The sequence below is a fragment of the Xenopus laevis genome, chromosome 6L (assembly GCF_017654675.1).
Source record: "Xenopus laevis strain J_2021 chromosome 6L, Xenopus_laevis_v10.1, whole genome shotgun sequence".
In the NCBI taxonomy this organism is placed as follows: Eukaryota; Metazoa; Chordata; class Amphibia; order Anura; family Pipidae; genus Xenopus; species Xenopus laevis.
The window spans coordinates 102,739,374-102,760,866 of NC_054381.1; the positions used below are offsets into that span (position 1 = coordinate 102,739,374).

The 21,493-nt window shown below is 38.9% G+C and overlaps 1 protein-coding gene across 2 annotated transcripts in view; it reads left to right on the forward strand.

Moving 5' to 3' along the window:
* slc66a2.1.L (solute carrier family 66 member 2, gene 1 L homeolog) overlaps positions 1 to 21,228 on the forward strand; it is an 82,790-nt gene extending 61,562 nt beyond the window's left edge. The window contains exon 6 of one of the 2 annotated variants that reach the window (XM_041565396.1): positions 17,806 to 18,721. In XM_041565396.1, the coding sequence (XP_041421330.1) occupies positions 17,806 to 18,004 (199 nt within the window). In that variant the 3' untranslated portion in view covers positions 18,005 to 18,721. 2 annotated transcript variants of the gene reach the window in all.
* Positions 21,229 to 21,493: the final 265 nt, after the last annotated feature.

The window sequence follows — 21,493 nt, forward strand, 5'->3', positions numbered from 1 at the left end:
ATTCCTAAATTTGGTACTGGGCTCCCTTTTTATAGCTCTGTGGATTCTGACAAACGCCAAAGGGGTGCTGTAAGGTGCCATAGACAATGACTATTTATTAGTCCTGTGGATGCTTTATTGGGCTGTGTGGGCCTATTTGTGGTTGAAATGCCAGGGCCTGTTTTGAATCCCAGTCCAGGCCTGCTCTCAAACCCTCATGTGCCTCATGCCTTTCATGCGTGAAAGGTACTGGGAAACTCCTCTCTGGCAGTGCCTCCACCTAATGGGATCCGGGAATACACCTGCAGATAGTCCCATTAGGAAAACTTTCATACACACACACACTTTATTATATAAAAATATAAACTTTATACAAAGAAGTGCAATTTTAAAGGGGAAGTAAACTGTAACATTATACACATAAATGCATTCAAAGCATGACCCTCTACCCTAGGAACCTGTAGCAATCCATTCCTGGTAATTCCCTGCCAGGAAAAGTCCCGCAACTCCATTTTGGTAGCCCAAGAGTCTCCATCACTTGTCCCCAAACAAGGGACTGACATCCATTGCTGAACTGTAGCTCTCAACACTCTCCATACCCTCTCCAAACACTCCTTGGTTTAGAAGACAAAAAGGAACACCAAGAGCCCCAATAGTGTAATATGTTTTTACAAGGAGTAATGGTAGAGTAAACAAGTTAATACTCACAAACCAGGGTTACCGATAGGCAACCACTGTATAGGCAGGTGGGGAGATTATCCTGACCCCACTCAGGAATAAGACGTCGCTCTCTGTAGAAGAAGAAAAAGGGGATGATACCCCTCCACTCGGGGTGGACTCGATATAGTAGTAAAACAAAACAGAGGCGCCAAAAGGATAAAATTAGCTAAAAACACTTAAAAACCCAATGGGTAATTCAGAGGAGGTAGTAGTGGACTTACCTCCTCCAAGCAACACCAACGAAAGTGGTCATTTTCAGTAATAGTTTATTCACAAAACAGTATTGCAACGCGTTTCGCAGGCATTTCCTGCTTCATCAGGCAATGTGGAACGGGAGCAAAAACAACTAAATACACAGAGACAGGCAAGTTTGTAAAACATTATTGTATACGGCTGTTCGAATTATGGGGAAGTGTAGATACTGAGTGATGCCCTTGGGCCAAGTATATGGGGGGAAGGGGAAACAAGGGGAGGAGAAATAGTTCACAGCATGGGGAAGCAAGTGCTGATGGACATGGGGGATAGGCTGCTGGTATACCACTGGAGGATCCTGCCCAGCCTCGGGGGGGTCTATCAAACTCCCTTTTGCCAACATTTTGCCGGATAGGATTCACTATCTCCACAGTGAATAAGGTAACTGTAAAACTGTAATGGCTGACTGAGCACATGGCATCGCTAGGGAATAGACCTTTGCATACACTTCCAGACACTCCAAAACAGAGGCACAGACAGTTCAGTTGAGCATGGCTTTGGTCAGTTTGTTGGAAGCTTTTGGAGAGAGATAAAAAATACAGAAAACAGAAAAAACCTAAGCCTGTCCGGCTCTAACTAATACAAAGATACTTTCCCTTACTAACCCAGGACAAGGGCCTTGCGCCTCAATCCCTTACAAAGCAAAATGCACAAATAAGTTTTCCACACTTACAAGGACATCAGAACACAGCTTTTCCCAGGGTTCTCTCTTTCTCTTTGAAAAACCCAGCAACTTTTTTTAGGGAGCCAACCCCTGTGCAGCTAAAGCCTAATCATCATGCAGCTACCTGTCTGGGAACCCAATTCACCTGCAGTGGCCTACTGGAATGGAGGATTCACCCACTTTTGTCACACAGACAATAATAACCTAAAACATTGTGACTTCTGCCTGTATAAAGAAATGGTTAATATTCAGAACTACGTGTTGATGCTGTATGTTCATTTATATAAACACATTAGACCAGGTTGAGTGGGGTTTTTTTGTGCCTAGCTGCAGGCATTGCTACATTGTGAATATTTGTTATCAGCATTAATTAGCCATTTTAGCATTAAATGATGAAATGTGACTCTTTGGGAAGTAGTTGTTATTGCAGCATTGACACTGTGCTCTGTTAATGGTAAGGATTCAGGATGATACCCCACTGCTAATGGTGTTAGTAAAATACCTAATTGCTCTTAGATTGCTTAATAGATAGTAATGTGTGCTGCCAAATGTTTTCTGTGCTACTCACGTGCTCTGCCACATTGCCCTTTTCTTCCTGGGCAATTAAGGGGGGTTTGCTATCCCTACTCCCAAATTTATTTTTAACTTGTATCCTTTTCGTTCTCTTCTGTTTATCAATGCTGTGGCCTTGTTTTCTTTGTATGAAGCAAATCACTGATGTCATATAGGTTTTGTTTTCCAAATCTCCTGATTCTTTCTTATTATTCATCCCATGTCACCCTTCCCTGCATTTATAGAGCATCTGTCTGTATATGTAGCAGTACTGAATGTTCATTACTACACCTGAATAAAGCAATTCACGCTTTTCACATTTTTCAAGGCCATTTGTACTTGTACATTGCAGTGGTTGAGAGGCCCTCATGCAATAATGAATACCACTTTAGCTGGGTGATATTTAAGAAAAAGCAGAGTGTTTATAATCTGAGAAATGTAACATTGCCTTCATAACAATGGAAGCCAAGTATTGGAAAGGCTTTTTGCAGATCTGGAGGTTAAAATGTAGGAGTCAATGGCAAAAGGTCCCTTGAACCATTTGAAGATGTTAAAAGCCTTCATGATGTTCGAGGTTTTTTTGGAAAGTTTTGCCCTAAAACTTTGAACGATTCGAGTTTTTCCCCGCAGAAAACCTGATTAATTCAAGTTTTCAGGTTTCTCAACTCGAACTCACAGAATCTAGTTTTTTCCATTCGAGTTTTCTTATTAAATATACCATTGAAGCTGTGAGTTCATTCGAGGTATAAAAAACTTTCGACCTTGTATAAATAACCCCCTTAGCCTTACTTGTTATTATATGTTACAGTTAGAAGAGGCCACAAAAACATGGGGCTGGTTTACGAAATATCAAACTAGGGTATCCTAAAGGAGTCCGAGCAGACTTTCAGGAAAGTTTTTTAGAATTGACACACTTATCGAACTCAATGCCTGTGTTTATGTGTCAGAGCAACTGTGTGCTTTGTGAAGTCAGGCACCATTCTGCACTAGAGATCAGCAGCCACACTGTGCACTTTTCTAAAATGATGGGTAATACATGAGGGGTGAAATGATTCAGGTAATTATTTTTTAAAGAAGAACGAAACCCGTGTAAGTTAAGACCCATGGAGTGGCCACTCTCCCAAACAGCACCACTGTGCTCCCTCACTACAGCTCTATTTTGTCTACATGTTGCAGTTCACCCACACTGAACATGTGCTGTTGAAGAATGGTCCAAAATGGCTACAGTTGAGCATGCTAAGTAACATCGCTACTAAATCCTTTCTAAGAGAACAATAAGAAGTGCAAGATGGTACCTACTAAACCCTCCTGCACTTCATTGCTTTTTGGGAACAGGTAGAGCAAATAGGACAGTGTTGGGGGAGTTCAGTGGTGCAATTTGGGGTGTGTGGCCAGGACCTAACGCCTTTAAATCCCCCATGAGTAATTTCTATAAATCTGTAGCCTTTAAGGGGTTGTTAATTTTAAGACATACTTTTAGTATGAAGTAAACTGTGACATTCTGAGACAATTTGCCATAGGTCTTTATAATTTATTATGTGCGGGTTTTGAAACACACACACACACACACACACACACACACACACACACACTCTCTCTCTCTCTCTCTCTCTCTCTCTCTCTCTCTCTCTCTCTCTCTCTCTCTCTCTCTCTCACACTCTTAGGTCCATAAATCTTGATTTTTAAATGAAACAACTCAGATGCATCTGAGTTGTTTTATTTAAAATTCATTGTGGTAATGTACAGAACCAAAATTAGAAAAAAGTTGTCTCTGTCCAAAGATGTCACACTTCAATACAAATAAGCAAAATGCTGGATATCATTTATTAAGATGAATTCATTGCAATAAGACTCCCCACCCTTATCAAGTAGTGCATCATTCATAACACAAAAAGGGGTGTCCTCTCAAATTGCTATTAATAACAACGTAGGTCTGAAGAGATCACAATAATATTGAAAAGTATTGCATTGTTTGTAAACCAAACAAATTCTCCAGTGGCATAGTACAAAAGTCCCACTCTAAACCTACACAACACCCATAGTCATTATGTGCTCACTTAGGGCATATACAAACTGTCACATATATGAGAGTACCGTATACCCGAGTATAAGCCGAGTTTTTCAGCATCCAAAATGTGCTGAAAAAGTCTACCTCGGCTTATACTCGGGTCAGCGGTACCCGACCCGAGTTGCTGAGATTGCAATCACTTTTAATCATTCCTATACCAACAGTTCACTTGGGGAGAGACTGCAATATCCCACAATGCCCTCTGTTGGTTATATGAAAGAATAACAGTGCGCCCTTTGTTGGTTATATCAAAGAATAACAGTGACTGCAATATCACACAGCGCCATCTGTTGGTTGTATGAAAGAATAACAGTGACTGCAATATCACACAGCGCCATCTGTTGGTTATATGAAGGATTAACAGTGACTGCAATATCACACAGCGCCCTCTGTTGGTTGTATGAAAGAATAACAGTGACTGCAATATCACACAGCTCGCTCTGTTGGTTATATGAAAGAATAACAGTGACTGCAATATCACACAGTGCCCTCTGTTGGTTATATGAAAGAATAACAGTGACTGCAATATCACACAGCTCGCTCTGTTGGTTATATGAAAGAATAACAGTGACTGCAATATCACACAGCTCGCTCTGTTGGTTATATGAAAGAATAACAGTGACTGCAATATCACACAGCACCCTCTGCTGGTTATATGAAGGAATAACAGTGATGGCAATATCACACAGCGCCCTCTGTTGGTTATATGAAGGATTAACAGTGATGGCAATATCACACAGCGCCCTCTGTTGGTTATATGAAGGATTAACAGTGATGGCAATATCACACAGCACCCTCTGCACATGGTAGTGGGACAGTGGGACAATGCACACAGTAATCCGTTTGGCAATTCTCTGTCACCATCAACTTTGCAAAGAAGTCGCTGGGGAGGTCGCTTTGGCAGAATGTGCGCTGCTGGGAGACAGGGCTGTAGTTGTGTCTAGGCTTATACTAGAGTCAATAAGTTTTCCCAGTTTTCGTAGGTAAAATTAGGTACCTCGGCTTATACTCGGATCGGCTTATACTCGGGTATATACGGTAGTTAGTTTCCTTATAGCAGTGCTGGGCTCAGTGTCACCTTATACTCGTTAGTGGCTTATCCAAATGGTACAGATCCCAGATGATCAAATTCAGTCATTATAAATAATAGTACAGGTATGGGACCTGTTATCCAGAATGCTCAGGACCTGGGATTTTCCAGATAACAGATCTTTCCGTAATTTGGGTCTTCATGCCTTAAGTCTACTCGAAATTCATTTAAACATTAAATAAACCCAATAGGCTGGTTTTGCCTCCAATAAGGATTAAATATATCTTAGTTGGGATCAAGTACAAGCTACTCTTTTATTATTACAGAGAAAAAGGAAATTATTTTTAAAAATTTGGATTATTTGGATAAAATAGGAGTCTATTTCGGAGCTTCGGAGCTTTCTGAATATCGGGTTTCCAGATAAGGGATCCTATACCTGTACATATAATACCCCACTCTCCTCTTAAAGGATCCAATTCACATGCCTGTCCCACTGCTCACCCATCCCAATTTTACCTGCTATTCTCCATTTGCTGTGTCTATTTTTAGATGCCCAGAAGTACATGCATTTTGCTTTCAGGTTGCCACATAATGACTATGGTTGTTTAGTAGTTTTAGAGCAGGACTTGTGAACTTTTATGCTACTCCACCGGAGAACCTGTTTTGGTAACATCATTGCAATACTCATTGTGATCCCTTCAGCACTCTGTGTTGTATTTCATAGCAAATTGAGGAGGTGTCTCTTTTTAGCGTTATATAGAAATATGAAATAGAACGTTGTAAAGCGTTGTATTAATTACAATTAAATTATTTTAGGAATCAGGCTCTGTATACCCAAATTTGCTTCCGACATCACGCCTCCAACTCCACAGCTCTGAGTATTTCCCTGTATTTTCAATCAAATTGCATAGGCTTCTTGCTGATAGGCGCATACTTAGGCATACTGCAGGAAGAACTAGCGTGATTAGACTGCCCAAACTGAACTGCCTGACTGACGGTTGCAAAGGAGCACTGCGGTGCCTACTTGATACTGACAAGGCTTTGGACAGAATAAAAAAATGTAACTAGGAAAGTCACAAAAGAAGAGCACTGAAATACTTCTGAAAGACTACACCAAAGCTCTTGTATAGCAGCACTGTGGGGATTGGAAAATAAGTCTATATAGACCTGAATGATTTGATTTTGACCAAAAACCTTATTTTAATTTATGTTGAATGCTACTTCCCTGACTATGCTGATGTACAAATATCTACAATTGTTTATTGTGCATTATTGTCAGCTATACTCTCTTCATTCCATTCCCTTCTCTCTCCCTTGCGCCTTTCAGTTTTCTCTATGTTGTTGAAAACTTCTTGAGAAAACTTAGTTCAAAGCATAATTGTAAGGAAAAAAAAGAATTACCTAAAGGCATTTTCTGTTCTTAGTGCGCCTAAAAGATGTGAGCAGAGTACAAAACTGAACGGCAGAGCATTATTCTCTGTGGATGGACATAGTTGTTGTATGACTTCATTCTGTACTTATTAACAAGGTACTTGTAACCCATGAATCTAACCTCAGACGTGCACTCCAGTAATCCCTTTTGAGGTAATTATCACTGTTTTCTTTACTTTTCTTTCCTGTCTGACATCTCCCATCCTCTTGGAGTCAATTAGAATAAGAACTGCTGTAGATTTCTTAATTGATGGCAGAATAAGACATTTACAAATCCTTCTGTGATTTCTGCTATGCTTATTTGTTTGTTTTGAGGGGTAAAAGAATGTTATGGTCTCGTTTGAGCTGATGTTTCTCTTCAGCATATACTCTTAACTGCCAAGAACGTTCATCAGCAAACAAGCATCGTATTCTAAAACACTGCAGAAATGTCCTTATGGCAAGCAGGGAAATGCTAAATTATTTCTACAGAGCTGGAGCTTTTTTTTAGGTGGAACATTATGGATAGTAAAAGTGAGTATAAACTCTTCTGACACTCGCCTCGTGCCGACTAATGAGAAGTTATTCTAGGCACTTTACTTTCTTTGCTTAACTAAACAGAATGTTATGCCCGGAAGGCTACTTGCAAGTTCATTTAGCCTGTTTTTGCATAAATATGACAATGGTATTTATCCATGAACTTAAAGGGATACTGTCATGGGAAAAAAAATTTTTTCCAAAATGAATCTGTTAATAGTGCTGCTCCAGCAGAATTATGTGCTGAAATCCATTTCTCAAAAGAGCAAACAGATTTTTTTATATTCAATTTTAAAATCTGACATGGGGCTAGACATTTTGTCAATTTCCCAGCTGCCCCTGGTCATGTGACTTGTGCCTGCACTTTAGGAGAGAAATGCTTTCTGGCAGGCTGCTGTTTTTCCTTCTCAATGTAACTGAATGTGTCTCAGTGGGACATGGGTTTATACTATTGAGTGTTGTTCTTAGATCTACCAGGCAGCTGTTATCTTGTGTTAGGGAGCTGCTATCTGGTTACCTTCCCATTGTTCTTTTGTTTGGCTGCTGGGGGGAAAAAGGGAGGGGGTGATATCACTCCAACTTGCAGTACAGCACTAAAGAGTGATTGAAGTTTATCAGAGCACAAGTCACATGACTTGGGGCAGCTGGAAAATTGACAAAATGTCTAGCCCCATGTCAGATTTCAAATTTGAATATAAAAAAATCTGTTTTCTCTTTTGAGAAATGGATTTCAGTGCAGAATTCTGCTGGAGCAGCACTATTAACTGATTCATTTTTTTAAAAAAGATTTTTCCCATGACAGTATCCCTTTAAGTAAAAGAAACATAGAGTTGTATTTGGGCAGCTTACTGTTGGCTGCTGTTAGATGTAATTCTGAGGAAGTTTGTTGCTTCTGCTCCCTCGTCATTGTGCATGAACCTCTTGAAACTGTCCTGCCACAGTCTGCTGCTGTTCAGTTTAGAATATTAAGTATTTACAATATCTGCTGTTTTCCAGCAGGGCAAATTGACTCTATATTGATTTTAAAATACACTCTTTGGAGAGTGATCGGATTTTGCTAAAGCATTTATTTAGCGCACAAACTTTTCTCTTATCATCTCTAATTCTATTTTCTTTTCCAAGGACTGGGAGGTTTGCAGTTATATAGGATATTTTAGCCTCTTCCGTCTAAGATAGGAAAGATTAAATTTTGCGACCACAGCCTCTGCCTTTCTCCTGCTTTGTGGTGCTCCCAGGGATTAGAAAAAAACTGAGTTAGATTCTATGGGAGCAACTCCAACTACTATTTATTTCTAATTTCGAGGCTAAATAAATGAACTCAAAAGATAGGTTTTAATTCATTTATATTAACTTATTGGCACGGGCCAGTTTATTAATTTATGAATTTCATCGGATAAAATGGATTTGGATTGATATCAATAATTTGGAAGCACTGCCACGTTAGAAATCCATTTAGGATTTAATTAATTTTTATTATGAATTGATTATTGTACACTGAAGTAATGGCGTTTTGATTATTGTGGAGCACTGAATTAATTTTATAATAATAAAAAATTCATAATAGATTGGATCACGTTGGGAGTGGAGTAATTGATTTATTTTTAAATAAATGTTTAAATTAATGAATTCATCTACAATTGAATCACACAGAAAGCACTTGCACTTTATAAATAACCACATTAATTTATTATAGCTATTGATTGATTGTTTGGCACAGATGTGATCGTGTTTTTAATAATCGAGTCCTAAAGTTAAGAAATCATAGAATTATTGAGAAGTGATAAACCAATACGTAGAGGTGACAAGCGGGTCTTTGGAAGATTTCATAGAATTACCACTGAGAGTTTTTAAGCGGGTGTGGCGAATTTTTTAAAATAAAAATCAAATCAAACTAAAAACAAGGTTCTTTTCCTCTTTCTTTCTTTTGTTTTAACTGTTTTCCAGCCTTATGGTTTTCAGAATGTAACACTGGCTTACTGGAACCATAACTATACATACATACTATACATACTATACATGCTAGAGAGTTGAAGGGGCCTATTAACAAAGCCTCGTTTTTTTCTGGTCAAGTTTTTTTAGGGGAAAAACTCGAATTCTTGATGTATTATAACCCAAAGTTGCTAAAAATCCAAATCTGAAAATACTTTAAAACCAGCCATGGTCATGTAGAAGTCAATGGCAGTTGGCTCTGAAAATGTTTCTTGGCATCTTGATCGGCGCTGGTTTTCGTCCGATAATCGGAAATAGTCTGGGTTTTCAGGCGACAACTCGAAAAAAAACATTCAGTTCGAGTGTCAAATTAGAAAAAGTTGTACGATACGAATTGTCGCATGATTTTGTCAAGAATTATCCTGCACTACAAATTCGAGTTGATTAATTGATAATAAATTTGTGGATGGGGAGTTAGAAACAAAAGACTAAAACAAAACGTTTTACTAAATACCCCACTTAATGTTGATAATGTAGAATACTGGACTTACTTCTTTTTTTTTTTTTAAACTATTTTAAGAATCCAAATCTTTACTTTTCTTAAATATCTTCCATTAAGAAAAATACACACCTGTAAATTTACCCTTTTCTCATAATCCGATCCAGACGGAGATTCATAGGCCCTGGCATCTCATGTGCACAGAGACCAAAATAGCCTCCCCCCCACCCAATATATAGTGATTATTTATGGCATTTGCCAGAGCCTACTGAATGCCAGTCTGGGTCGACTCACAATCGCCATTAAATTGATTTTTGAAGAAAATGTACCAGTTTACAAACGTTCTACCTGATTCCAAAAAGTCTTAATTCCCCCTTGGATCATCTTTTTCCATAAATATTAGTGCAATTCTTTTGTTTATTTTAGCTTTCCATTACAATAAGCAGCTTTTTTCTGAACTACCCCTGTGATGCCCCATGTGTATGTTTGAATGGCCTGTGTGCACAGATAAGGGCAACTCCAGGTACAACTTGGTGTTGGGAACATGCAATTTGGGTAAGCAACATGGCACATTGCACCTTTCACCATCTAAATCAGCTCTGTTGTTATTGGTTGCTTTTTATTTACATTCTGTACAATGTTAAACATTAATTTTAAAGTGAACCACCCCTTTAATGTCTTATGAGGCAAAACAGACAAAAAAGTGTCAGCATGCCACCTAAGCACTATTTACCACTTTAGAAATCTTCAGTCTTGGTATTGGCCTTTTTGGCCTTATTTATAATAGGATTTTTCTCTTGCTCCTTCTCAAAGATTTAGTTGCCTTGCTATTGCTTTTATACTACTATTTCTGATGATTGATGTTGTATTAAAGGGCACAGACAGGACATTAAAACGTCATTCTTTTTGTCAGCTTGAACAAATTGCTCAAATTGGTAAAAAAAAGAAAAGGTCAGAACAAGCAAAAGGGTTTGCTAAGCAATGTCAGGAGTACCACAGTGTCATAGAAATCCTTGCCTTGCCAGCGATTGTAATGAACTGGCTTGAAAATTGTAGCGAGATGTTTTGACAGAAAGACATATTAATTCCCTCAGCAGAATGTTAATCCCATGGCCTAAAGAACATTGGTTCCCTCAAGCAATGTATACAGCAATATTGTAGGGGCATTGTCAGTCTGCAATCTCCTGCTAGTGTATTGAGATAACTAATAGTCTCCTGAAGATATTTCAGTGTTATCTGTCCCTATCTATTGATTCCCTGAGTCTGCAGAACACTACTACTGCTCACTCCTTCATACCAATGACCAGAAGAATACAACATCCCCGGATGCATGTGATAAATGGAATACTAGCAGTGACTACCCTCTAATGGAATACTAGCAGTGACACCAAATAGTGTCTCATTTCTGATGCACTGTAGCAGTACCTATGGTTTATACTTTTGACCAATAGAATATTCTGCTTCTCCACTGATATAAATGACCAATAGAACACTCTGTGTCTCTGCTGATATAAATGACCAATAGAACACTCTGTGTCTCTGCTGATATAAATGACCAGTAGAATACTCTGTGTCACATAGTAACATAGTAAGTAAGGTTGAAAAAAGACACATGTCCATCGAGTTTTTTTTTTTTTTGTTTATTAACTACCTATCTGCTAGTTGATCCAGAGGAAGGCAAAAAAAAACCATCTGAAGCCTCTCCAATTTGCCTTAGAAGGGGAAAAATTCCTTCCTGACTCCAAAATGGCAATCGGACTAGTCCCTGGATCAACTTGTACTATGAGCTATTTCCCATAACCCTGTATTCCATTACTTGCTAAAAAGCTATCCAACCCCTTCTTAAAGCTATCTAATGTATCAGCCTGTACAACTGATTCAGGGAGAGAATTCCACATCTTCACAGCTCTCACTGTAAAAAAACCCTTCCGAATATTTAGGCGGAACCTCTTTTCTTCTAATCGGAATGGGTGACCTCGTGTCAGCTGGAAAGACCTACTGGTAAATAAAGCATTAGAGAGATTATTATATGATCCCCTTATATATTTATACATAGTCATCATATCACCACTTAAGCGCCTCTTCTCCAGCGTGAACATCCCCAATTTGGCCAGTCTTTCCTAGCTAAGATTTTCAATACCTTTTACCAGCTTAGTTGCCCTTCTCTGTACCCTCTCTAATAAAATAATGTCCTGTTTGAGTGATGGAGACCAAAACTGTACGGCATATTCTAGATGGGGCCTTACAAGTGCTCTATACAGTGGAAGAATGACCCCCTCCTCCCATGACTCTATGCCCCTTTTAAAACAGCTCAAGACCTTATTTGCCCTTGATGCTGCTGACTGGCATTGCTTGCTACAGCCAAGTTTATCATCTACAAGAACTCCAAGGTCCTTTTCCATAATGGATTTGCCTAGGGCAGTCCCATTAAGGGTATAAGTGGCTTGGATATTTTTACATCCCAGGTGCATGACTTTACATTTATCAACATTGAATCTCATTTGCCACTTAGCTGCCCAGATTGCCAGTTTGTCAAGATCGTGTTGGAAGGATGCCACATCCTGGATGGAATTAATTGGGCTGGATAATTTTGTGTCATCTGCAAACACTGATACATTACTTACAACCCCCTCCCCTAAGTCATTAATGAACAAGTTAAATAAAAGTGGACCCAATACTGAGCCCTGGGGGACCCCACTAAGAACCTTACTCCAAGAAGAGAATGTCCCATTAACAACCACCCTCTGTACCCGATCCTGTAGCCAGTTTCCTATCCACGTGCAAACGCCTTCATTAAGCCCAACAGACCTTAGTTTAGAAAGCAGTCGTTTGTGGTGCACAGTATCAAACGCTTTGGCAAAATCCAAATAGATCACATCTGCTGCCCCCCCCCCCACTGTCCAGAATCTTACATACCACATCATAAAATGCAATCAAATTCGTCTGACATGACCTATCCTTCATAAAGCCATGCTGATTGTTGCTCATAATGCCATTCATTAGGACAAAATTTTGAATGTGATCCCTTAAAAAGCCTTCAAATAATTTGCCCACCACAGATGTCAAGCTTACTGGCCTATAATTGCCAGGCTGAGATCGTAATCCCTTTTTAAATATTGGAATAACATCAGCTTTTCTCCAATCCATAGGCATCATACCAGATGACAGTGAATCTGAGAAAATCAGAAATAAGGGCTGGTCTAAAACTGAACTAAGCTCTCTTAGAACCCGGGGGTGTATGCCATCAGGCCCTGGAGCCTTGTTTACATTAATTTGTATTAAAGCTTTTTGAATCATATCCTGAGTCAGCCACTGACTAGATTGAGCTGAACCATTTCTGCAGTTATTAAGTGAGCCTGTGAACCCAGACTCCTCTATTGTATACACTGAAGAAAAGAACTGATTTAATGGGGACCCGTCACACCCAAAAAAATTATTAAAAATCCTATTTTATCACATTAGTCAAGCAAAATGAACTTAAGAGCAGGGACATCTAGGAAGTGCTGAATGGAAAGTGAAAGTAACTGTCTGCCCCGCCTCTATGCCCATGGCATAGAGGAGGGGCAGACAATATTTGATTGACAGCTGAGATTTTTAAATGAGTTTACAACAGCTATGAATGCTTTAATAAAAAATAGAAATTGGATTTCATGTTTCATTTGAAAAGGACTTTTATTATACAGATTTTTGTGTCTGGGTGACAGGTCCACTTTAACACATTTGCCTTATCTGTATCTGTTACAACCATACTGGTACCATTATTTAATGGAGCAACACTCTCAACCTGCATCTTTTTACTATTAATATATTTAAAAAACTTTTTAGGGTTAGTTTTCACCTCCACCGCAATTAACTCTTCATTTCTTTTCTTAGCCTTCCAGATTGCTGATTTACAACATTTATTTCAGCATTTATATTCATTAAATGTAGCTTCTGTCCCTACAGATTTGTAGTTTTTAAATGCCTTACTCTTCTTTCCCATTAACTTCTTTACTTCTGTATTAAGCCACACAGGATGATTCTTAGAGCTTCTACGTTTAGTCCTTAAGGGAATAAATTGAGAACAGTAATGATTTAATATAATTTTAAAGGACAACCATTTCTGTTCTGTGTTTCTAGCTGAAAACCTAATGCCCCAATCAATGCTCTGTAGGGCAGCCCTCAAGGCATTAAAATTAGCTTTTCCAAAATTGATGGTTTTTGTTGCCCCAGTATATTTTTGTTTTTTGCACCAGACATTAAAAGATATAACATTATGGTCACTATTATCCAGGGCTTCAATGACTTGCACAATTGCTATAAGTTCTGGGTCATTTGAGATCATTAAATCAAGAATAGCATTTTTTCTGGTAGGCTCCTCAACAACCTGTGCTAAAAAATTGTCGTGCAATAAGTTGATAAACTTTTTCCCATTAACTGATCCAGCAGTACTGATGCTCCAGTCAATATCTGGGTAATTAAAATCCCCCATTATCATTACTTTACCTAAACTAGCAGCCTTTTCTATTTGCATTAGGAGCTTTGTCTCTTCCTCCTCACTTACATTAGGGGGTCTATAGCATACTCCTACAATTAATTTGCTGGATTCTTTACAATTGGTGAAGAACTCCACCCATGTGACTTCTGCCCCCTCATTTTCTAACATAACCTCCTCCTTTATATGAGCTTTTAAAACCTGCCTAACATACAGACATACCCCTCCTCCTTTTCTATTGCCTCTGTCCCTCCGAAACAAAGTATAGCCACTGATATTTACTGCCCAGTCATGCGACTCATTCAGCCATGTTTCGGCCACACCAATCACATCATATTTTCCTTCCAACACCAGCAGCTCCAGCTCTTCCATTTTACCAGTCAGACTTCTTGCATTTGTAAACATACATTTAATACTGGTACCATATTGAACATATGACATGTGGTCCTCCCTATCCTTAACAGTATCCCCAGCCAAATCTCCTCCCCCATTTTCCCTTTCTTTGCCCACTATCTCATCTAACCTGTCTTCCACTGAATCTTTTACTGAACCCTCCCCCCCCCACACCTAGTTTAAAATCTCCTCCAACCCTCTAGCCATCTTCTCTCCCAAAACATCATCATCATCATTGAGGTGCAGCCCATCCCTAGCAAAGAGCCTGTAGCCGACTGAAAAACCAGCCGTGTCTCTGCTGATAAAAATGACCAGTAGAACACTTTGTGTCTCCGCTGATTTAAATGTTAAATGACCAGTAGAACACTCTGTGTCTCCGCTGATTTAAATGACCAGTAGAACACTCTGTGGGGCAAATTCACGAAGCGCCGAACGCTAGCGTTAATTCGCTAGCGTTTGGCATTTTCGTTACTGCGCAAATTCACTAATGAACGCTGGCGTAGTTTCGCTAGTGTTACTTCGCACCCTTACGCCAGGCGAATTTTCGCTAGCGACGTAACTACGCAAATTCACTAACTTGCGCAGTGTACTGAACGCTACCTTTTACGCTAGACTTCCTTCGCCACCTCAGACCTGACGAAGCGCAATAGAGTAGATAGGGATTGTTTCAAAAAAAGTCAAATTTTTTTCTAAGTCCCAAAAAAAGCTGGCGTGTTTTCTACATGATGGGTGATAGGCTGAAAAAGATCTAAAAATTTTTTGGGGCTCCCCTCCTTCCCCCCTACATTTCCTGACTCATGGCAACTTACCTAGACAGTGGGCACATGTGTAGGGCAAAATAAAATTTTTATTTGATGATTTGAAGGTTTTCTTGGCATTTGTAGTGCTGATACGTATTCCTCCATTGAAATTTGAATTTGGCGCTGTATGCAAATTTACCTTCGCTAGCGTAACTTCGCTTTACATAGCGAATCAACGCTAGCGCAACTTCGCAACCTTACGCTACCCCTGAGCGCAACTTCGGATTTTAGTGAATTTGCGGAGCGCTGGCGAAACTACGCCTGGCGAAGTGCGGCGAAGCTGCGCCTGGCGCAACTTCGAATCTTAGTGAATTTGCCCCTGTGTCTCCGCTGATTTAAATGACCAGTAGAACACTCTGTCTCTGCTGATATAAATGACCAGTAGAACACTGTGTATCTGCTGATGACCAATAGAACACAAGCAGATGACTACTCTGCCAACTCCAAAACAAACTTTCCTTAGTGTCACAAGTAGAATTGTAGCAGTAAATATCCCTTAATGGAGAAGGAAAGTCGCAGTCACTTGGGGGTGCCAAAAGTTAAGCACCCCCAAGTGATTTTAATCACTTACCTGATACCCCAATGTTCTATGTAATTTCGCTTGTCTCACACCTTTCCCCCTTCTGAGAATTTTTGTTTTTCTTTCTCCCTTTCCTCTCCCCATTAGGTAAAATCACCCTTCACAGCCTCCCTGCCTGGTGGGAATCCCTCTATTTAAAAGTAACTGGACCTGTTGTTACAACTAAGTACTCTGTAAAAATGCTGTATTCCCACAGATGTGTATAAGTTTTTACATTGTGAACATTTAAACAGAACTGAGAAAAAAATATGAGAAAAAAGCTTCCAGTTATTGCTTTAAATGCTTCTGCTGAAATTTGTTCTCAGCTTTCACTACTCTTTTAGTAATATGAACTTGCTGCTATTTTTTATCTTATTCTTTGCGACCTCTTGTTTTCCTACTTTATGCTGGAGGTTAATACACCACTGATCTCCTACATGTGCCCCCAGTCATTTTAAACTAGAACTCTCAATATCACAACACAGCTATATGTTTGTTTCTCAGATAATATACTGTGAAAGTTAGAAGCTAGAAAGAACCTGTGATGCCTTTCATGGAAACCTTCCGCTGGTGTATTTTATGGCTCATGTGTGCACTTCTCTCTGCTCCTCATTTTCTCAGCTAATAAAAGAGTTGTGTTGTCTCTCTGCTATACGTATAAATTACAAGTCATTCAAGTGCAGTTGAGAATATCACCCCCGTTCTCCCTTCCCCCCTGCATCCCATTAGTGGCCTATCAACAGAACAATGTGCAACTAACCAAATAGTAGCTCCCTGACACCTGTGCTGAAAAATTCATTTGCATTGCTAAAAACCCTGCTTTTTCCTGCTTGGGTGCTATTCTCATGTCTACCACTGGGGCTAGGGAGCACGGCTTGGGTCATATTGAAGTGCTATGAGAAGGGGAGAAACAATAGTTGTCTCAAAGCAGTTCCATCCTGAAGTGTTGTCTTTTCTTAAAGGGATACTGTCATGGTAAAAATGTTTTTTTTTCAAAATGAATCAGTTAATAGTGCTACTCCAGCAGAATTCTGCACTGAAATCCATTTCTCAAAAGAGCAAACAAATTTTTTTATATTCAATTTTGAAATCTGACATGGGGCTAGACACATTGTCTGGAGCTGGAGCAGCAGTATTAACGGATTCATTTTGAAAAAAATTTTTTTTCCCATGACAGTATCCCTTTAAAGCTCAGAGTCAGGCACAATGCACTGAGATGGCTGCCTCCACACCAATATTACTCAATATTCAATAATAACATTTTAAATAAAGTTAATTATGTGCAATGTAAACAGTGTAATTTAGAAATTAAATTTAGAATCCCTTTAAGGTATGGTGATCCAAATTACGGAAAGATCCCTAATCTGGAAAACCCCAGGTCCCAAACATTCTGGATAATAGGTCCCATACCTGAAGTACCATAGTGGAGTGCATAGATTGCACCACCCTTGCCTTGGGAGCCAAAGCTTCTTGGCCATGTTCTGATACCTGATATCTACATTAATATAATAGAACAAAGAAAGAAATGTTATTATGGGACCTGTTATCCAGAATGCTCGGGACCTGGGGTTTTCCTGATAATCATGTAAACATGAATTAAACCCAATAGGCTGGTTTTGCTTCCAATAAGGATTAATTATATCTTAGTTTGGATCAAGTACAAGCTACTGCTTTATTATTACAGAGAAAAAGGAAAATATTTTATTAAAATTTGGATTATTTGATTATAATGGAGTCTGTGGGAGACGGCCTTTCTGTAATTCGGAAGTTTCCAGATCCCATACTTGTATATAATGACCAGTTCACTATCTTTGTGAAATTTCTCAGTCCTGTTTTTATTGTCCGTGTTTTCTTTTGCTAATATTGTTAACAATATACATTTGTCATATTGACTTAGCAGTTTCTGTCTCTTATCTCTCATTGTCTCTTTCTTTTTCAGCATCAAAATGGTACTGATGTGGACAAGCGGGGACACCTTCAAGAGTGCGTACTTTGTTCTAAACCAGGCTCCGTTCCAGTTCTCCATCTGCGGCCTGTTGCAGGTCTTTGTAGACATTGCCATCTTGCTCCAAGTGTACTTATACAGTGCCTACCCCCAGAAGCCAGTATCACACGCTACTAGTGCCAAAGCTCTCTAATTAACAGACAAAAGTGCTCCCCATGTAATTCTACCTGATGGTGTCAGTACCAGTAATCCATGTATCTTATGCTGGGTCTACCTGTATTCCTGCAGCTCATTCATATACTGCAGTGTTCTCCACTATTTTATATAAACCGTTACTCTGCCTCATCCGTAAAGCATGTCTCTCCCGCAAAGCCAATGCACGTGTTTTGTATTCTGTACTACGGACCAACTTGTGTATTGTACGTATAATAGACTTTTTTGATTGTAGGGTTAAACAAGAACTCAAGAAGTGGACAAAATATGCTGATTTAATGATCTATGGCCTCTGTAACATTTTGCTTATTTTTCTCTCTGCTCCCAAGAATATTTCTGTTTTTGTGGATTCTTCCTTCAAGTGTGGGTCCGCTAGGGGTGCACCTAATCCAAGTTTTGGTTGAATCCTTCAATTTTTTTATGGAAGATTCGTTTGGGTTTAAGTGTTATGATTCAGCCAGCTACATCTGAAACCTTGTCTTTATGTGCCTTCCCCAAACTGAACGCAATAAAGCCTATATAATAATGCATAGTGATAAAGAAGAGATTTGGTGCCTAGTGTAGTCACAAAAAGGACTATTAAAGTGATACTGACACTAAAAAACTACTTTTTAAAATATGACTGTACATTAAAAGTTACCTATAGGTCATGTTTTTTTTTTTTTTTGCTTAAAGGTTTGTTTTTGTAAGTAATTGTTAGTTGAAGTTCCTAAACCTGACTGTTTTGCCAACCTGACTGTCCCATCTCAGTCTGTCAGTTAACATTTCTAATGCTAACAGACTCCTGCTGCACAAATATGGCAGCCCCCTCATAGAGGAACACAGGTAGTCAGATAGGTAATGAAAAAGTATTGGACATGCAAAGAAAATTTTATGGTAGATGTAAAAAAGGTTTCATTTCTGTTGTTAGTATCTCTTTAACGTTATGGGGTATATTTGTTAAAAAGTGAAGTTAGAGATTGCCACAGTCCGCTAGAGTGAAATACCGCCTCTCTCCATTCATTTTTATTGAATTTTTAAAGGCGTATTTATCAAATGGTGAACTTTCACTTTCACCCTTTCCTAAATACGCCTTTAAAAATCCCATAGAAATGAATGGAGAGAGGCGGTATTTCACTCTAGCGGACTGTGGCAATCTCTAACTTCACTCTCTGATAAACACATCCCTAAGGGTAGGACTACACAGACATTTTCGGCATGATCCGATGCGCTGCAACAAAACACTGGCGACAAATCACATGAGACCAAAATTAAGAGCTAGAAATGTCGTATGAAGTTGGAGCGTTGATCCAACCCGCCACGACTGTCGGATGCAGACGCAGCGTCTGCATCAGACAGTCGTGTTGCGTTGCATCAGATCAATGCTGTGAAGTCCCAGGGGCTCAGTTAGAAAGACGAGGCAATTCTGCATTTGTGCATCACAACCAATAAGAGATCTGGTCTCATTATCCTATCTCAAGCACGATGATCAAGGCTAATTGTGATCCAATGCTGTGGGTTATTGCACAGATTAGACAAGCCCCATACAGTCATTTGTACACACAAGGAGTTGAAGGTGATACTCTGCTTGAATATGACAGTGATATCTTGGCCAGCCTTGCGGCTTTTAATTTTTACTGTGTAAATTTTAGTCACTTTTATGACTTGTCAGTCCATAAATTGTGTCTTGCCCACATGTCATTAGCAGGTGTCATATCTAACGGGTTTTGTCCCATAGGAGACAATCACTACAACCTTCACTAGGCTGAAAATCTCCCATTGGGAAGCTGCGTGTGAACATGAATCATTCCAAGTTTGTCTAAAACACTCAGCTTTATGAACAACAATCAGCTTGATATTTGCCACTTGTAATGGGTTTTAATCTATGCAATGTGTTCTGTACATGCCCCCCAGCAGAGGAACAACTATCTCATTGTTACATGACTATCGTACTTCATTCATTTCTAATCAAATCATTGCTTCCCTTCATGCAAAGGCCTCTCTGCTGTGGATTCCTTACCCAAAGTTCCAAGAATAGATAGAGTGAACCCAAATTAGCAAATGCAGGGCTGTGACCTATAATAAGAATACTTCTCAATCATTGCTTTTTTTTTATCCTTTCTAATAAAGTCCATTCTGCAGCCGTAATTTCCCATTTTCATGCCTCGCTGGGGTGACTTATGATGCAGATTTCATCTCTGATTAGTCCGGCTTCTTACTCGTGCCTCGTGTTATTTATATGCTCTGAATGTTGCTGACTCACTACAGAAAATGTTTTACAAACAGCTATTTATTGAGATCAGGCACAGGCAATGGTCTGAGCTCTCACAGCTGCACAACTCTCCAGCAGAGCAGGATTGGCAGGGAATTCTGGGAGTTGTAGTTCAGCAGCAGTGGCTGGCTTACTGACAATTGCCTATCCCTGACTTTAAATGAATATTAAATACAGATATGCCATTGCACACAGCTTTTGCATGCTGTTACATATAGTATCTAGAAAAGCACCTATTGTGTGTGTGTATACATATACATATATACACACATACACATTTAGCTACTGTATTGATTATTATAAGACAGATATATTTATCTAGCATTGATTTTTATTGATAAATCAACTTGTATGTGTAAATTAAGCAGTATTTGCATGTTGTATTTGTGTTCCCCTTTCTGTATTAGCTTCTTTATTATATGTGCATATTTTATACACTATATATATATATATATATATATATATATATATGTATGTGTATATATATATATATGTATGTATGTATATATATATAGTTATATGTACAACATATGGCATCTATTTGTCTGTATATGGGTTTAGTGGTTTTAAATAACTCTGTTCAATGTATTGCCACAAATGTGTTTTTTTGTTTTAAATCTATTTTCAATACTTTTTTAGAAGCTTGATTATGAATTAATATGGTTGGGATACTACAGGGAAATTGGTGAACTACACTTTCAAAGAACTGACTGTTGTAGTTGCGCAACCACACAACTGGCACAGGAGAGCCCTTATTGGCTCACTTTGTAAGTGTGTTACCCTTGCAGGGTAGGTTGCAGCTGGTGTTTAATTGTGTACCCTGCTGGAGTAAAGTTTTGTGCAATTTTTTTCTTTGTGTTATTGATTACAGCCATAATTGTTTTTTTAGGGCAGAATTTTATAATTTCCTCAAATTATTTTCAAAGAAAATAATAAAATCTGACTTTTACGTATGTTTGTGTTCACTGTTTAAATATTTCAAAGTAAAATGTAAATTGACTGTGCTTCTATCAACATGCTGATGATCTGGGAAGTTACAAGGGAAGTTACAGTTAGAGTTTCTTAATATTAACCTGCTGAATAGGGTAGTCTGTTTATGTTATAATAAGAATGTAAATGGCAAAGGCTGGGATGTTTCTCTGGTGAGTTCAGATGAGAACTGGCCTGTGGCAGAACAGTCCTACAGGCAGCAAGTGTAAACCCCGGGGAAAAGAAGAA